At 41.8% G+C, this 19,667-nt stretch overlaps 1 protein-coding gene across 2 annotated transcripts in view; it reads right to left on the reverse strand.

Moving 5' to 3' along the window:
- The window catches only part of TAOK3 (TAO kinase 3), a 46,864-nt gene extending 40,356 nt beyond the window's left edge, over nt 1–6,508 (reverse strand). For both annotated transcript variants that reach the window (XM_039384192.1, XM_027714376.2), the window contains exons 1-5: nt 6,419–6,508; nt 5,029–5,240; nt 2,757–2,828; nt 1,669–1,770; nt 712–757 (exon numbers count right to left, since the gene is read on the reverse strand). In XM_039384192.1, the coding sequence (XP_039240126.1) occupies nt 712–757; nt 1,669–1,770; nt 2,757–2,828; nt 5,029–5,148 (340 nt within the window). In that variant the 5' untranslated portion in view covers nt 5,149–5,240; nt 6,419–6,508. The remainder of the gene's footprint in view (nt 1–711; nt 758–1,668; nt 1,771–2,756; nt 2,829–5,028; nt 5,241–6,418) is intronic.
- Between the last annotated feature and the right edge of the window lie 13,159 nt (nt 6,509–19,667).

The following is a 19,667-nucleotide window of genomic DNA, read 5'->3' on the forward strand; positions in this document are numbered from 1 at the left end:
CTTTAGATGGGATATTGGGAAGAAATTCTTCCCTGGGAGGGGGGGGAGGCCCTGGCACAAGTTGCCCAGAGAAGCTGTGGCTGCCCCTGGATCCCTGGAAGTGTCCAAGGCCAGGTTGGACGGGGCTTGGAGCAACCTGGGATAGTGGGAGGTGTCCCTGCCCATGGCAGGGGGTGGGACTGGATCACCTTTAGGTCCCTTCCAACCCAAACCATTCTGTGATCTTACACACAGAAGACTTGGCCCACAAGGAGTACTAGTTTTTGCAAACTTTGGCTTAGATTCCCTATTTCTCTGCAGGTGCTGTTCTAGTTTTGAGGTCACATCAGCCTCTCGTTCTATTCAACCATCTGTAATTATTCCTACAAACTACAAGGCAAGGACAAAGGTGATCTCTGCAGGATTTTATGATGGATTTTCAGAAAATAGGCAGACTGCTTCAGCCAAGAAGGCACCAATTGCAGGAACATTGCTATACACATTTATACCTTCATTTTACAACACAAAAACATGCATACAGCACTGGTCTCCTGGGAAAGTCTCAGCTTACCCTTGATGTCCCAGATTCTAGGTACAGAATGGAGCAGGACAGACAGACCACCTCTACTATCTGCAAATCCCCAGCCTGTGAGAAAACAGCCTCCCACCATACTCAGTAGGGGCACCAGCAGAAAGAAAACCAAAGACTATATAAAACTATGTAAAACTTACCCTCTAGCAAATCAGAAGCTGATCCTAAACAGTACTCCATAACCAACTGCAAGAAAAAAAAAATCAGGCCTTTAAGCACTTTTTGAAGCGTTTTGAAACTATAAAAATGTCTTTACAACTAAGGAAGGGCTGCACATAGAAAATTTAAGTCACATGGTAACTTTAATGCCCTGGTTAAAAAAAAAATAAAATATTTACCCAAGTAATAGCATTTGTTACTTTTCAATCAGAAGATTCAAAATCTGACTTTATTTTAGTACTGTTTCACCACAAAGCCAGTATTGCTCTACAGCTATTCAAGTAGGAAATTCAAATCAGACTTTGAGACATGGAAGGACAGTGTTGCAAGTTAGTTCTTGCCCTTTATTCTGTGCCTTTTCCTTGAATAATCAATAATAATGTTGCTTCTGGAAGGTGTCCCTGCCCATGGCAGGGGATTGGAACAAGATGATCCTTAAGGTCCCTTCCAACCCAAACCATTCTGTGATTCTATGATTCTGGAAGTAACAGGGGCAGACACTTCCCCACACACAGTTCCTGCTCGAATGGCTGAGAAACAGCCACAGACACAAAGAAAACCTGAAGTTGCAAGAAATGCAACCAATGGTGAACAAAATAAGATCCTGCAAGCACTTCAGCAACGTCAAGACATCTTTCAAGGTTGTGAAGAGGGTTTAGACACTGAGAAATTTGTGGGTAGAAGCTGTAGAGGATGTTCCTTAGTAAGTGTTTAATCTGTATGAACACAGAGACCTGCCTCAGAGAAGCAGGGATTTCTCACAATATTTTAAGTATTTATTTCCTGTGGATTACTTGGAAGATTCTTCAGGTGAAAGGGTCTGCAGGCAGCATGGGATGAGTACTGCTGCATGTATAGACACTGCCTGCACTGAGTATTTGACTGCTGTGCTGTACATTCTCTGCCCATGCAGATCTAAATGCCCATCACTGACTCACCCATGCCGTGTGCTCTTTCAGGTAACAGCCCTTGTACTCTATGGTGTTGGGGTGCTTCAGCTGTTGCAGAAACTTGACTTCTTTGATGATATCCTGCCATTTCTAATGAAAATGAAAAGGCAAAAAGTATAAATACATTTGTCTGCTTAATCCTCTACGTCCTCTCAATCACCACACGCTGTAGGACAGTCTGAGAAGCGACCATAAAACTACTGTGCAATATGAAGATGGTAAGAGTCAGAGCTGTAAAAGCACAACTGAACATCAGCTGTGTGGATCCTCACTGCACTGAGACATCCCCAAGACACATTTAAACAGCTTGAGGATTGCAAAAATTATTTTTTTTTCCCCTCATTTTAACTGCAATACATTTTACTTAAATGCTACTGTTTTACACAGTGGGTCTCAAACTTAGTTACAAACCCACCTGCCCCACGAGACACCAGAATTGCTACAGGGAGTGGCAATGAGCTGCTCACCTCCTTCTGTAACGCAGCATAAAACCACTGACATTTGGGAGACCAACAGGGAAGCGAGGAAAAATGAGTTTAAAACATCCCTGTTTGCTCTTAACAAACAAACACACCCTGCAGTGCATGTCAAAGCACCAGTCCAAAGGAACAGTGGACCCAAGTTCACGGCACCACAACGCAAAAATAAGAGGAACAATTAAAAAGCAACACTTGAAATGAGACTGATTTTCTCAATACAAGGTCTCTGCAGTTTTAGATTATAGATCCTGAAGAGTGTTTCATGTGAGTTATACATTACAGAGAGCTGTGGTTATGGCTCCAGTGGCCAGTGTGCTCTTACTGCACTATTACTGAAATTATTTCTGCAACAACCCCCATACAGGCACTTTGAATCCCCATTCACTTCCTTAAACTGAACTATTTGTCAAAATTTGCATAAACTCATTTTCCCTCCACAAAACTCCACGCTTCCCATGGAAGGAAGGGAGCAGCAGCTCCTGCCATGAAAAGCTGTTCTGCTGGGGGTCAAATCAAACCTGCAGCTCATTTCACTGCTCAGATTTACACTATGGCTGCCACAGCTTCTGCAGGAAAAATTGCCTTTATCCATCTTACCTCATTCGTTTGCTTTCCACTATAGGACATCTTCTTGACTGCCACCACCTCATTAGTGTGGGAATTTGTAGCCTGGAGTAGGGAAAGAAATAGGTTGAAAAAAGCTTCATTTTTTTTCCTCCCCATGGAGTGAGCTGTGCCTGTGGCAAACATAGGCTTTTTTCCTCCTCTATCATAACCTTGCAAGTTCCTACATCTCAGAGATGTCTTCCTTGTGATAAGATTTACCAGACAACTATTAGGATACTTTTCCCTGACTTTATCTCTCCGCACCTGCTGTTCCCCTCTCAGAGTTACTGCACTTGTTACCTCTGTACTGATACACAAACCAAGCAAACATGCAAAACACAGTTTTATTGCAACTGCAGCAAAACCAGTTTTAGATACACCTCTGGAAAAATGTTTTCCAAGGAGACAAATACAGAGGTGTACCAAAATCTCTGTGATTTCACCCAATACCTCCATACAACACTGACACTCTTCAATGGCTATTTCAATTCCCAGCTTCAAGAAGATGATTCATTCTGGAATTTTTTTCAGCCTCCCTTTCACCGCACCAGATCTCAGTTTTGCAAGGTACATTATGTAGTAGTGACATCAAAATTCTGTACTGACTCAAAATTGTACTTTTCTGCAGCCTGTATGATGCAGGGATGGAGACTGAAAATTCAGTTTTGGAAAGATTTCTCCTTGCCTGCACTGGCACTGCCCTCATTTCTGCATGTTAAGGACAGAAAACTTCAAGCTTTCGCTCTTAAAAGAGCTGTTGAAATCTCTGTACCTCCAACCATTTTTGGGACAAAAAAAATTAGTGACAGTTAAAAGCTTAAACTATAATAGGAGCTAAATGTGGTAAATCCTCCTTTCAAACTGCTTTCAAGTAACGTATTAACGAAAGACCTTTCGTGATGCCTGCAGTGACTTCAAAGAAAAGTGATGTTGGGTGAGCCAACAGAGCACAGGAATTACTGAAGGGAGGTGACACAGAGTGCTCACAGCACACACTCCTCAAATGAGAGAGAGAAAGCTGAAAACAAGGAACTATGGATAAGGCAAAACCCTTCCCAGCCACTCGCCCTCCTGATTCAGCACAGAAAAGATCAAGAGTATTTGACTCAGACAGATGTATTAATGCTGTATTTCTGTCACATTAATTCCAAGTATCTTCACCTGACTGCGGTATCTCACATTCCAGCTGGAATTTGTCCCTGAAGGACACAGTGCCATGTTGCCAGAGCTGTGGGGAAAAGTTCTGGCTGTACCAAGTGCTTGGGATCCTCCTGGCTGAACCAACTGACAGGGCTGTACGAGCACACTTGACAAACAGCCACTTGCTGAAGCAGTTTTGGCAATATTTGTAGATTATACCTTGAGGAATTATATCATTATCCCTCAAAACACACATGCACTGCTCATCTGACACAACATTTCGAGCTCCTGTCCTGTTCTAGCAACACTTCCATCACTTTACACAGCTCCAGACAGTGAATTGGAGTGCTTAAAATAATTCATGTCAGCTATTCCCAGCCTATGGAGTTACAGGTGTAACAGATCTTATGTGAATACTTTAATAATGTCTGGTATTCAGAAACCCCAATTCCAGTGAATCTGATCTTCTGAGTGGCTGATCAAGCTACCAAGCAGCTTTAATTTGTCTTGGACTGACTTTTTATACTGATTCAATTTTAGTTTCACTGATGGCAACTGGATTACAAATTATTTCCAAACCCAGTATTTTGGATTTGACTTTGTTTGATACCAACTGTAAAAGCACTACTCTTCTCACTTCCTGAATTAAATTCTCTTGACTGTATCAATTAATGCCATAAATTATTCCCACTTGAATTCCCATTTCTCTTAGGACTTCCTCTTTGCTCTTGTCATGTAAGAATTTCCTATTGAAGACATTAGAGCTATTAATTTGCAGTGATTTACAGGCATATGAACTCCAACTAGAGTATCTTGAAACTCCAGGTCTGGCAAATTAATTTCCAACTGTTTAAATTCAATTTTCAAACAGCACAAAACACTATATACTTGACCTGTATGGTTGGGTGCTCTAATAAGACTATAGTGAAGTGTTAGTAGAAAGAGCTACTGTAAAGAGCTCAGGAGTGCTCTGGAAGCACTTATTTTGAGATGTGTTATCAGAAAATTAACACACACAAAGCACTAAGAAGCTCAAAGGATGCTAATTTCTACAAATGCTGAAAATCTCCAAAACGTCACTTAAAATGACTCTGTTTCCCAAAAAGGAGAGAACCATACTCACAAAGTAAACTGCTCCAAAACTTCCATGTCCGATTTCGTGCAAACCCACGAATATTTCCTCCGGATCATCCTTGTAGAACAGGTCAGCTATTTCTGGGTCCTTTGGCACCCCTTTGCGCATGTTTGAAGTGTGTTATGGACTCCTTCGTGCTCTCAATTCCCACTCAGTTCCTTCCCTCATGGACAAAGCAGTTTGCAGGCAGCATTCAGCACCTGGGGAGAAAGTTCATCTTTCATCTGCTTCCTTTCCACGAGTCTCTGTTCTCGCTTCTCTGACGGCAAAATAAGAGGAAACACTTTCAGGAGCAATAGGCTCCACTATCGCTTCCTTCAGCTAATTCTTTTTAATTATTAGTCCCATTTAGATATAGAGATTACAATGCATTCACAGCACAACAGGTCTTTATCTCACACAGGAAGCAAGTGCTGCAGTTACACTAAAGTCCACTTGAAGACAAGAGTCCTGTTGCTATGCAAAACATCCTGTGACAGGAGTTTGTTATTCTTCATGCTGGGCTCCCAATGTGTCAGTTTTTAGGCTAGAACTGTTGTTCCTCCTACTTTTCTGAGCTGTTTGCTTTGTTTTTTCACTCCCACTTGCCAGCTGGTGCTAGTAGAAAAGTTAGCTGCCATTCCACAGCAACACTTTGCAGCCATATAATTGTTATTTCTCTATTTATTTACTCAGAGCTGCAAGACAGCCAGTGGTGCTGGACTGTGATCGCTTCCAGGACATGGAATTGCTTTTGAAGGATCCTAGACTCCACCACATAAGACAGATCTTTGCCTCCTGAACATGTTTCCTTACCATAAGCATATAATTAAGACAGCACAGAACTGAGCAGCATCTAAGTGAAGATTTTCAGTATCCGTCCCCAAAATTTTATATATATGGCAGATAAAGAAAAGAAACATCCAAACATCAGAAAGTTCCCCATTTCCTATCAAAACATCCTGAAAAATCTATATTGGTTCATTAAATACTGGTGTGCAAAGCAGTGATGGGAGCCTTTACCCATCTGCTTTTGACTTGTGAAACCCAGCAGACGATCTGTAGATGAGTCACCTGGAGCAAAGTCTCAGAACTACTGTCACATATGTAGTTCAGCACCTCATCTCTCGAGACCACATCTTCTCTGTGCATGAAATGTTCAGGTTACCTCAAGATATAAACCAGAGTAACACCTAAAGAGGGACCAGCTGCAACCCAACGATCGGATAAAATTAAGACACAAGTAAAAGGTTTTAGGTCTCAGTCTGCAAGTGCCATCTGTATGGAACAAGGAAAGCAGGGCAGAATTTTGGCCTGAGCCTTCTTGACTCAGGATCACTGATGGAGCAGCAAGCACCACAGCCTGTGGTTCATTAGAGGTGCAATTAGAGGAGCCCACCTGGGTAACTGTGGCACCAAACATGCTCCGTGGCTCACACTCCTTTCAGCAGCATCGTCCTGTGCTCCCGGCCCCCCCGACTCTCTTATTCTGCAAAGGAAAACAAATAGCAGGGTTTAGAAAAAGTATTTTAAGTTTTGTACCTTATTTATACACAAAAATACCACGTCCAGTAAAGACTAGTGACTACAAGGCCCCGTTGGAAAGTGCAGTTAGAGGAGCACTGGCTGGGAATGCTCATGGTGCCTCTCTGGGTGAGGATGTGCACTTCCTGCGTTCCATATCATTGCAAGATAAAAAAACCAGGAAAAGGGGTTAAATGCCAAGTTCTTTGGCTTTCATAAGGACTGTTTACCTTGCAGGGGCACAGGCAGAGCGTGGAAGTTCCCTCTCAGACCACGCTTTTTAGATCGCTTATAAAAAGGACAAAGCTCAGAGAAGCTGTGGATGCCCCATCCCTGGAAGTGTCCAAGGCCAGGCTGGATGGGGCCCTGGGCAACCTGATCTAGTGAATGGCATCCCTGCCCATGGCAGGGGGGTGGAATGAGATGGTCTTTAAGGTCCCTTCCAACCCAAACCATTCCATGGTAAGCTGACAAAGCTGAGTCCATTACTTCTGTCTGGATGTTCTACCTGATGACACACGAGATTCTTGAGAAAGTCCTGGGCATTAGTAAGTCAAACATTGTTGAATTCCACCAGAGAGAGCATAAGGAATGAAAAGATGGAAAAGGAGGGCAACCAGTGAGACTCATCAGCTGAAATCAGGTCTCAATTACTCAGAGTGTCACCCACTCCTATGGGTGTAGGAACATTCCCAAAGAGCCACCGCTGTCCTCTCAGAGCAGTGGGATACAGGGAGAGCTGGAAATCAGCTTGAACTCACAGAAAATGTTATCATGTGGTTACATCCACAGTAGAAATGCTTCCAAGTTAAGCATACTGCAAAAGTTCTATTGCCAAAATCTGAATTCATAGGCACCTGACTTAATGACAAATACAGTAACTCATCTTCCCATTTATTAAGAAAAAAATAAATGAGCAGAAGTCTTCCTGCTAACAGCTAACATTACCAAAAAATGTTATTTTTGTCTGCTGTTCTCATTGCAGGGTAATACTATTGAGCTGTTAAACAGCTACTTGAAGAGCACCAGAAAAAGGTTCTGCAGTGCTTAGTTTTAAAAAAAAAATAAATATCTCAAGTATAAACAAAAGCCAAATGAATGAAATGATTATTCATTCTCAGCTGACTGGCCTCACCCACAGGTGCTGTATTTACTACAGGCCTGCAGACAGGGCAAAGAATGCAGTATTTCAGGTCTGGCATTCTTCAGCCAACAGAAAAATCCATTTGGCTGTAGAACAATAAAAACAAACTGACAGAGAAAGCAATTTATCCATCTCTAGTCAAATGAACTTCTCTGCCGTTAATGAAGCCTGTGCAGCCCTAATATTCAAGGTATTTAAAATGGGAAGCTAAATGTCAATACTTAGAGCTCAGCCCCAAGTAATAATGTCCTTTTCCATTCGGGACAGGCATATGTGGTGAGGCAAGTAAATCTTCTCAGCAGGAAGCTGTTATTTCCCAGTAATGATTATCAGAAAAACTTAGGATGGAAAGTGTATCAAGAGTAACTTGAGTCCTGATGATTGAACACGATCACAGGGTGATCCATATGATCCCACAGTGCTGGCAGTGCCTTGGGACAAGCACTGAGAACCCTTTGTACAACCACATCACAGCACCAAGTGCACAATTTGTCCATGGGACAGTGTAAAACACCACAGATACACATCCCACCCCTCCCAGGTAACCTGGCAAGGTCACAAATCCTCAATATCACAACTCTCTTCTAGATATGTGAAGACTGAAATAAAAATGGTTTAAAACATGCAGAGCACTGTGGGAGTCAAGTGCCATTAGTAGAAAACCTCAAGTTCAAGGTAGGTCAATTTGGGCAAGTTCTTTCCATTACCAAACTACTGGATTAACAAAGCAAGAAACAATTTCTCTTAGAAGCCTGATTTCTGCTCTTCATACTTCTAAAGCAGCATTTGAGATTCTGCATATTCTGAAGACCTCAAATGGAAACAGCATTAATCACACTGGTGGTGATTTGGGGGAGTGACAAGTGACTCAAGACTTTCAGGGTTTGGGAGATCAGCATTTTGTTCAGACAAGCCCTCAAACTGCCTGCCTAGAAAATTAAAGCTCTCCAATCAACAATCACCAGTGAAAAATCCCTGCCTTGGAGGAAAAACCACTTGTGCCCCATTTCTGAAATCCTGCAAAGGGGTAGAAATACAGGATGAATTCTTGAGAGCAAATGCAGCATCAGAGATGATGGTGAGAAAAATATTTAAAAGATTCTCCGGGGAAAAAAATTCTCTAATGAAGATTACAGAGCACAGTTGGACACATCTATGTGGCAATGCAACACCACAGGCAGAGGAATGCAAAATGGCTCTAAAATTCCTTATGGGAAATGCACCTGGCAAGCTGCAGTTTGCCCAGGCCAGCAGTGCCCACAGCAAGAGGGAAACACTGGAGAACTGCTCTGAGAACCACAAGGTGTTCTTGAAGCAGTGAAGCAATTCTGCTCGGAGCAGTTTGCTGTATTTCTGCTCTCCTCTCTCCCTTCAAACCCAAGCTCTGGAATATTCCAGTCACAACGAGCCCTCTCCACGGAGTGGGCACTTACTGCCAGAGTTTTGGCCCCACTGCCATCTCACCACAGTGTTTCACAAGGCTTCTCTATTCCTTCCTTATGCTAAATAGTACAATAACCTCGTGCTTTTAGGGGCTGGGGCATCATCACAGAGTTTCAGGAGATGATGGTGGAGAGTATGGGAAGAGCCAGGCCAGGAAGCAGAGAGCAGGATGATGTTGCCTACGAACAAGGAATGATACACTAGGACTGCTCAGAGACTGGGCCCTGGATAATGCTGTGACAAGTGACACTACCAGAGCAAACACACAGGGTTTTCCAACAGTTTCCTCAATCCTAGGAAAGCCTCACATTTCAAAAGCATGAATTACTGCTTTTGCACAAGGATTCTCTCGCCGCCAATTACGATCTCTAGGTGCTGTATTAATAACAACAGAAAAGACCTTGACCCAAATATAAAGGAAAGAACAAAACATAACTGGAAGTGCCTTTAAGAGGGGCTGAACTATCCACATTTCTACATAACCCATGGATCTAAAATTATATCCATGAATAAGACAAACTTGAGAACACCAAATTCTGTAACTGCTAATGAGGTGTCTTTTCAAAGCGCAGTAGCAGAAGAGTTAAGATATTTCCCTCTTTGTCAACCAGCAGCCTGCCCAGCATCCTTAAGTTCCCTCATCTCCCAGCACATCCAATACACCCAGCACAGCTCCCACACCCTCCAAGCATCCCCACGAAGTGCGTGTGGCCTGTAAACACAGCTTGAAACGCGCCTCGCAGCACCAAAGGCCTGTCTGAAATGTGGACAGAAATACACAACATTAATTTTAGTTCCTAACTACACCAGGGTACTTCCCAAAACAAGGACAAAGTTTTCCACTCCGTGCAGAAAAACAAACTACAGGAAACAGGGTGGACCAGCAGCAGATTCCACTCAGAGGAGGAGCAACGTGACACAGCTCATGCACCCATTTTTAGACGAGTATTTTGAGGGGAATAAATTGACACCAGAGTTCTTTTCCCAAGAAGGACGAGCACAGAGTCCCCTTCCATCATTTCAGTCTCTCCAATATCTGGAAGACAACGCAAAGGAGGAAATTCTGAGATAAATTCAGCTGGTAACAACTGTCCTGAGTAAGAAACCTTTAGAGCCCAAAGTAGGCACATGCTCAAGTCCCACTGCAGCCCTCACATGCAAAGTGACATTGTTTTGTTGGTTTGGGGTTTTTTTTCTGTTGTTTTTAAGAAGCTGGAGCTTCTTCCTTTTCCTTGAATTGGTACATATGGCTGGCTAGCAAGGCCAAACACAGAACACTTCATCCCAGGCTTTTCCAGCTGGTCCACTCACCTGCAGACCCACAACCTTGGATGAACAGCCCATTACTTTGCAGAAGTAGGTACTCTGGCTTTTTGGGAAACACTCTTCCACCTCTGTATTTTAAGCTTTTCAGTGTAATTTTCTGATTGCAAAAATTACTTTCCCAGCTAACTTTATGAAACTCAACACGGCATACATGTTTTTTCCAAGTATATTAGCACCTAACTTATTTTAATGCTTAAACCAGTCATACACAGATCTGGAACAGAAACTCAAGCTACCTGCAAGTTTGCTGATGGTGTGCACAAAAAGCACTTGTACTACAGCCTTTGTTTGCTTAAATTAATCACCGATTCCAAGATACTCAGAGAAGATTTCACTCTGGTCCAGGAGCAGCAAGTCCTCTCATGTCCTCTCCACAGATTTCTCAGAAGTGAAATGAATCCTCTTGGTACAGAACAGAAAGGGAAGGGACCCAGTGACCTTCAGCAGCAAAGACAAATATTCCTGAGAATCTGAAATCGGTCTGCAGATATCAGGACAGCGTTCCCTGAGGGCACACAGCGGGAGGACCAGGCTCAGGAATCGGGACACAGTCTGCTAGGAAAGCTGGATAATGTAACAGAAGCACAAAAGGAGCTCAGTGATATCATTAACAGCCGAGACTCAAACACCAGTTCCTCAAACACCACTTCTACTGCTTTGCTTTTACAAGAAATAACTTCCCAGAACGCTCCAGTCAGTGACACACACCATTTGTATTAATATCTGGGTGCAATCACAGCCCTTCACCACCTACAGCTTCTAAATAGGACTGCAAGACTCAGGCTCTGCCTGGTGCTCTGCTCAGCAATCCACCTGGAATTCCACCCTACCACTCCATCCTTTGATTCAGCATTGTCCAGTGCTCGTGCATCAGGTCATGTGGAGTTCACAGGATTACTCATGCTAATAAAACTCCTGAATCACAACTGTTCTGACTGCACAGTTGCCCCTGGGATATGAAATCCAACTAATAACTTGCAGGTCTTATTGCAGATACAGACCTTAACCAAAGCAGCTTCTTCTTCCTGAGGAGGAGCAGTAGTTTTAAAGGAAATTTTCCATTTACAACTCCCCTGTGACTATTACTTACGTGTCATAAGACAATAAACTTCTTAATAAAAATATAAGACAATAAACTTACTACAAAATAAAAATATAAAACTAGTGGGCTTAAAGTCAAGAGAAAAATCAGTTTTAGTCATCGGGAACATTTCAACAAGTATGAAGTCAAGCCACAGGCCAGGCCTCCCCAAAGGAATAGTCCCATTGTGTTCACTGGAATTCCACTGTTTTGCTAAATGTGTGTAACCCTAATTACCCAAAATCATGGGGTACAGCCTGGGCTTTGTTTTAGAAGTCGAACAGCATCATTCTCCACCATGGATACATAATGAAAAAGCAAAACTTCACAGCAAGACACACTGGGTGCTGCTTCCCAATGGTTTTACTGTTGAATTTAAAACAATTTAATGAAAATATGCATGCCCTTGTTTTGCTTAAGGGTAATTAACATGTCTTGGACTAGAGCATGTATTTCACCATAAATCCTAGAATGCATTATTAAGGCTTTTCAGGTTTAGTTAACAAGATTAAAAACTTTCAATCATGAAATAAACCTTGTCTAATTAAAAATAAAGGAAAGAAAAAGGCTTCCTGCTCCCAGCAACAACATTTCATAATATTTCATCATGGCACACTTGAAATAATTCAGTCGTACATCTGGAAGGGAGGAAAGATCCATGAATCATTTTAAACCCTGATGTACATAACCCCAAATAGCATCATACACAGAAATACAAATTTCATCAGATCTTCTCATCAAAACATCTCTAAAAAGCATCACATGTGGGTCATGAAATTGAGAAAATTGCCTCCTTATTTTCGTCAGATTCTTTTTTTTCCTGTAGCATTTTTATCAGGCTCTTCATCATGTTGCTTAAAAGACAGTGAACTGCAGACCATTATAAATTGATGAGTATTATGCTGTGTGCTACTCAGAGGCACAAATAAGTCATTGGATTTGTTTATGAAATGAAAGCCTCAAGAGACACCAGCACACTCAGAGTTTCCTACCTATTAATGTACTGGCTTCCAAAGAGCTGTATCCATTTTGTGGTTTAAAGCTATTTTCAGATACTTTTCAAAGAGTTTATATTTTGACCATCACATAATCAAGGGGAAAAAAAAAAAAAAACCAAAACCCAGCAACTGGTTAGATCTATTCCCAGAGCTTTCCAGACTGTCCAGGGTGATGCTGACCTGCTCCTGCTCACCTGCATTGCAACTCAGAGCTGTGGGATCCCCACTGGTGACACTGAAACCACCACAGGGGCCACCAGGTCATTTAAATAGCCAAGGCATAACAAGGCTGCAACCACATCTCCATCTCAAAGTGAGTTTTTGTGAAGTGTAGGAAGCGACTGCTACAACACCTCTGAATACAACAAAATTATCTGAGTTTTAAAATTACTTTTCTTATCATGACTTGATAAGAAATGATCGCTTGATGGCCTGACTTCTGGTTTGCCCCTGAAGTCAGAACTGCAGGGAACTGTTAGATTTAACTAACTGAGGTTAACATATAATTATGCTACTGGACAGTTACCTTGTGCTACACAAGGAAAAGGTGTTTTTTAGGGGAGGGATATGTACATATTTACACATGAAAAGCCTGTGATACCATTTGGGGCAAAATGTGATTTCATTATGTAAGTGCAAGACAATGAACAGAATCCTCTGATGTAACACAGTGTCCTGGTGTAGCTACGTGGATTTTATCATACCATCAGCTGACTTCGAAAAAGGACGTTTTCATTTAAAAATCCTGGGTTTTCTCCTTTTGCAAGGAAATTTAAATGGGATGCTAATTTTCTGGAAGCTGTATCACAGTAAAACTGGCCAAAAGGAGTCATGCAGTGGGTCCTTAACAAAACATAAGGAAACAGATGCAGGCTATGTGCACAGAGGAGGAAAGAAAAGACATTCTTTGGTCATGGAGGGTCAGAGCATTTCTCACAACAAACCAAATTGTGGGGGTTTTAAAATTTTTTTACTCCTGTTTCAAGAGACAGGGAAAGGTAAGTGCGAAGTATGTTCTTCATGATTCTAAGAAAATCCACAGTCTTCATTATGAGCTTACTATTTATTAATAAAACCACCCCGAGCATTTTAATTTGTACAGAGAGTGAGTTGCACAGTGCACTGGGTGTTGTTTGTCCTCTCCACTGACAGGGTTTGGAGGGAAAGGCTTCTGCATCCTGACCTCGTACTGCTGCTGGTTTAAGGAGCAGAGAAAGCCACAGCATTCCACAACATTCCCAACCTGGCATTCCCTGATCTGTGACATATATCCCCCAGCACATCTTGTCTTCACTGTGTTACACTTCCCCCTTTCTTTGCTCCCTGAATCTCTCCCTACTAAAACTTCTCCTTTTGCAGCCCCTCCTTCCTTCCTGCCTCCTCTGTGCCAGCCAGAGATAACTCTTTAGGAAACAGCCTTTCCGACTATGGCAGTTTATCATTTTTGCTCCACCCACCCTCAGTGCCTCCAACTCCAGCACATCCAGCTCTCCTGACCTATTTAGAGGCACAACTGCAACCATTAACAGAAATAACAGGAATTTGGTCCACGCTCCTATCATTAAAAAATGGCTACACCTGTTTCATTCAGGTGTCAAAGTCAGCAGTGGAGTTAAAACATGAAAAAGCTCATTTGGAAGAACCCACAAAAACTCAATTTCATGTGGAAATACTATTATTAAAAGACAACAAACTTGGTCTCGCACATACCAGCCAAGGAATTATCAGTCACTAATATTACATGACTTAGTCACTGGCTTTCTAAGTTTATTCTCCTATAACATGTATTTTATGGCTACTACTAAAAGACATGCATAGAAGTGAGATATGGATGGCTACTGTCCAAAATGTCATTATTATAATCTAACAACTGTGAACAAGAAAAGAGGGTTTTTACTCTTTGAAAAGAAAACTGGATGGCTGAAACTCTGGAAAGAAGGAGGATCATGTGCTGCTTTTATCCAACACCCAGAAAGGACTCAAAGTTGGTTCTGTTGGCCATCACATGTGCTTATAAGACACTCCACTTGTGGGTCCCTCTTCTTCAGGATCATTTTAACACCCTTATGACAATTACAGCATCATTTGCATGCAGCAGTTATCACACTTACAAAACACAGAAGCTGCTAAAATTGAGAACCAAACCCTGTTCAGGGTCACTCAAAGAATAACCACAAATAAAACTGAGGTTTCCAGATTAGAAGGAGCTGGGGCAGCAATCCCACCGAACAACCATCTGCTGCTTTCACGCTGATTTTTGGGCTGATTTACCTATCACGCACATCGACACGGCAAGCTGGTTTTCTGGCTGACTGAACATCCATAAAATAAATCACCAAAGAGCTCAAAGATCTGAATAAAAGCAAATAAGGGTAATGAAATTATAAATATATCAACCTTGCCAAGGTAGTCATTCCTGCAGTACCTCAACACCCCAGGCAGGAGGGATTTACTCATCAGTGAGTGCCCTCAGCATCACACAAATGCTGTTTAAGCAATTCTCCTCCCTTCAAGCACGTTCACACACGTTACAGGGAAGGGAAAAAGAAAATTAAGAAGGCATAAGAAAGAAAAACCTCAAATTCTGCTGAATTCCGAACTGAAACAATCATTTTGTTTTAGCAGACAACAAATTCTGAGCTAAGACTGAATTTATAGCTATCACACAGTGTCATCACTCCCATTACATCAGAACATCCAGTGCTCAGACTCTTTAAGTAGCTGGATAATGGAGAGGTCCAGGTCTGTGATTTCAGCCTTAAGTTTTGTCTTCTTGGGATTTATCAGGTCAGAAAAGGCCCCTAAGGTTGCTTTAATGAAGATTTTTAGCAGCTTTAAGTAAAAAAAAAAAAAAAAAAAAAAAATTTGAATTAGAACTGGAACAGAAGTTGCTCCACTGGGCACTGGAATCAGATGTGTAAGATGAACTTAAATCTCTGGGTCAGCTCAGAGCCTTCTTCAGGCAAACTCGGTTTTGGTTCCACCAAAGGGAGATGACAGAGGCAGGGAAGAGGAGAAATAGTCAGCTGGATTAGGATATGCCAGGTATCCATCCCCTCAGCATTCTCTGCTTTTTAATTAGCATTGCTGTCGTGAAGAATCAATATACAGTTTTAACTGACATTAATTCTCATTTTAAATAATCTATGCTTCGATTTCATTTTTTTCCACGTGAAATTCCAAATGCAAGTTTCAGCACTGCATCGTTCTGTACAGGCACACCCCTCAGATGAGCTTTAACCTACTGAGATTTAATATTTCAGAATGTTAAACCCGGAGAGAGAAAAAAAAAAAAATTATCAGTAAACTCAAACTACTTGGTGTCCTCAAGAAAACAAGACAGAAAAAAAGGGGAAAATAAGGGATGTGACTAATCTTCTCACAGGCAAAGAAAGTAGAGCCTGTCTCCCAGGACCTCGTGGGTCCTTTTAGGAAAAGTGGAAGGTAGATCACCATGGCAACGGAGTATTTTATGAGATACTTCAGCAGTGCAATATGCTCTGATATGAACATAATCAGAGCAGCAGTGCTCTGCCAACCAACTAGAAAACCTTTTAGCACAAACAGGGAGTGCATTTCTGTCTGCTGGAATTCCCAGTAATGAAAAACGGATGCTGCAAAAGACACCACGGGTACCACAGGGAGAGAAATCATGTGCAAAGCTTCAATGGAATTCTCTGCTCACTGGGCTCCCTGATGGAAACAGCTGAAGACTTACAGAGTCCAGGAAAAGGAAGATATCAGGAAGGGAGGGTCAAACTTATTAACTGCTGGCCCAACTTCTATGTCAAATCCCTAAATCACATCAGATCATTGCACATCTGCACAGAAACACCAGGAGACAGCACCTGGAAGGGGAGCTGGGGGGACAAAGGGGCTTCTGAGGCAGTGACAGACACGCTGGCATTTGAGGGCAGGAGGAACAGGCAAGGGAAATTCAGGTCAGAGGCATCACTAAAACAAGAAAATGTGACAAAAAGGACACCAAAAGGAAAGGAAACGCCCCCATAATTTAGAAGTGTCCCCGCCTGAGAGCAGCCAAAGGACTGACAGCTCATGTTGGAATGTGTGTTCAGTGGCTGAGCAGCAACAAAATCCAGGCTCGTTGGCAAACACTGCACAAGAAGAACCATTAAGAGATTGCTCTAAGATATGGCTGAGTTTTATTTTTGCTCTAATGATAATTTACTATCTTGAATCGCCACCAAAAAAGCCATTTAGTAGTTTGCTATTTTTGAGACAGCAGCTAGAGTACTGACACAGATTTGTACATACCAAATTTAACACCAAACTGACAAATATGTTTTGGTCAGTTATCTTGTACATACATGAATTTGCAGCAGAGATGATAAATCTTCATTTTAAAAAATCCACACAGCCAGGTCCACCTCAAGTGGCTCAGACCTGAGAGATCTCAGCAGCAGAAGAGTGGCTGATGAAATGCATTTGGTACAAAAATAGGGTAACAGACAGCAGTAGTAATATTTTCAGCTACTCGCACACATTGCTGAATTTTAAATTAATTGTAACCACACAGGAAAAAGACCTGGGGGTTGCTGTAGACAGCTCTCTGAAAACATCTGCTCAGTGTGCAGAGGCAGACAAAAAAAAAAAAAAAAAAAGGCAAATGGAGTGTTGGGATAAATGCAATGACAGAAAGCCGTGCCAAAAGTACAACAGAAATTAAAGATAAAAAATACTGTATTATTCAAATACAATATCCCACATCAGATACATGAGAAAGGCTGCAGATATAAAGCAGAAAGAGAAATAAAAGTATTAGATGCAGAGGAAGACGTCAGCATGAAGGTAAACTGAAGATAAGGCCAGCTTACACTGGGGATAGATACAAGGGTAATGGTGCATTTAAGAAGAGCACACAGCAAGGCTGTGCTTTCCTCTCCCCTCTGAGAAGAGGTAAAGAATAAACATAGCCAAAAGTAACAAGTTTCAACTAGAAATACAGCAACTAATTCAGACAGATGGACATAAACATATTTTGCGCTTTTATTCTGGTTTTAAAAACAAAACCCGCTCGATTAATGAATTCCCTGATTTTCAGCACCGAGTGCAAGGCTCAGAACAGAAAGCTCAGGTATGACCCACATTTCCACCTCGCTGAGGAGACAACAGGGATGTCTGATCCCTGTATCAAGGCAAAACCCCAGCAGCAGCTCCATGGGCTTCTGTCCCCTCAGAAGATCCAGCTCAGCGCCGCCCTCAATAACACACAAGTGCATCACACCCACCCCATCCCACTGCTCCTGGCACCCACACACTACACCCATTGCCCTCTGCATTTATTCAGGAGTTCTCTCTCGACCCACAGTTTGACAATAAACCCCTGTCAGACTCCAGCACGTTCCCTTCCCACTTCACTCTTTTCATTCCCTCAAACACACCTGCTCAAACCATCTGACTCCAAACCTGCTGTTAACAAGTGGCAAAAACTGTTTTCAGCCACCTTTATTGTTCCTGGTAAGAAGTTATCCCTGTCAAATATTATAATTCTATTTGGTACTTCAATGTATTTCAACGATGTTGAGAGTGAATAACAGCTGAAGACAGGAAACACATCCAGAGGTTTTTATTCATTATTTCTGTGGCAAGTTTCTGGAGCAACAGCAAGGAAAGGAAAAGCCACTTTTTCTCTCTGAAGATTTGTTTTCATCTAACAGACAAATTCCAGTTACACTTTCTAAAGCTCCCTGGAGCTGTCAAACTTATCCCAAGGATGTTCTGGGAGTAAGAAGGATGGTTACTGGAGATAATACAATAGTAAAAATATTAAGCAGAAGCATAATACACAGATCAGCATTCCACAGTTCCCATCACCATCCAGGCTGGTTCAGGACTGGACCCCACTGGCAAACAGATACATCTGATCATGGCCAAGGCTAAAACAACACAAATATTGCCATTAAGCACCTAATTTGATCTAAACAACGTTCTCACAGCCACTTGAGCAGCCACAGCCTAATGATTTCCAGAGAGAGATGTTTAGGCATCACTTGACCACTTAAAGCTTTGTTTATTTGGACAGATACTGAGATAAAATAGCTCCAAACCAACATGACTGTGTGAGCAAGGCCCTCCTTACACAAGTGCTTATTTTTAAACTCTGCAAGGCTGTATTTGCAGGCTAAAACACAGAGCTCAAGACCACCAGATAAGGCTGGGCATCCTTAATTTTAAGTCTAGACTACAGAGCTTGATTTTTGACAGAAACTCCCTATTTTCTATTTAAATATCCTCCTCATTATTTTTTTCTGCAAACCTTGCCTTGCCAGCATTGGCAAACAAAGCAGGCTTTGAAGACTGTAGTAGAATTTCAGTATCACAATCTTAAATCTCAAGCAATTAAGCCATTAAACTTTTCTGATAGAAACCAAAACGGTCTTTTTGCTGAATAAAACGTCTCAAGTTCATTCACTGACACGGTCTCAATGCCCCACTTGTTACCTTTTTAACCAGGGGGGGGGAAAAAAATAAAAAGCCTGAATAGAGATTAAATAAAACATGAGGTTTTTGTCTAAAGACAACTAAGCTTAACTGCCACAGTAAAGCTTTCATCACCAGGACTGTCTTTGCCAACAGTGTTTTCCCCTGCAGCCAATGTTGTTGGACTTAAATCAGAAACAAATCAGTCATTTACGTCAGTCTATTCCAGTTCTGCTTTCTATTAAGACAGACTGAAGTCCTTTCCCATCACCAGAGCTGGGTAAACCTCCTGTTTTCCCACATTTCATTCTCCTCTCGGTTCCCAGGGTGAATTTCACCTGTCTGGGGATGGATACTCAGTTTAAATTCCCCTAAGAAATGTATTTACGTGAGATAGAGGGACCTACACCACAGAAATTCATCCTTCGCAGCATTAAGGCAAATTCTTCTGAAATAATCCAACTTTTTTTCCCCAAGTAAATTTATACAAACATCTATGCAACCACTCCTACCTTGTGATTACAGTTTCCTTTCCACTGAATATATTACTATTAATAACTTAGACTTTGGGGAAGTATGTCTTGAGGAAGAAGAGCGGGGAAATGAGGTTTGAGTTTCCTGACACCTTTTTTAAGCAAGTTTTCAATACATGAAAACAATCTCCTCCTGATAAAGGATATCACACAACTTT

The sequence above is a fragment of the Pipra filicauda genome, unplaced genomic scaffold, assembly GCF_003945595.2.
Source record: "Pipra filicauda isolate LSUMZ 115617 unplaced genomic scaffold, ASM394559v2 scaffold33_size4404698_pilon, whole genome shotgun sequence".
In the NCBI taxonomy this organism is placed as follows: domain Eukaryota; kingdom Metazoa; phylum Chordata; class Aves; order Passeriformes; family Pipridae; genus Pipra; species Pipra filicauda.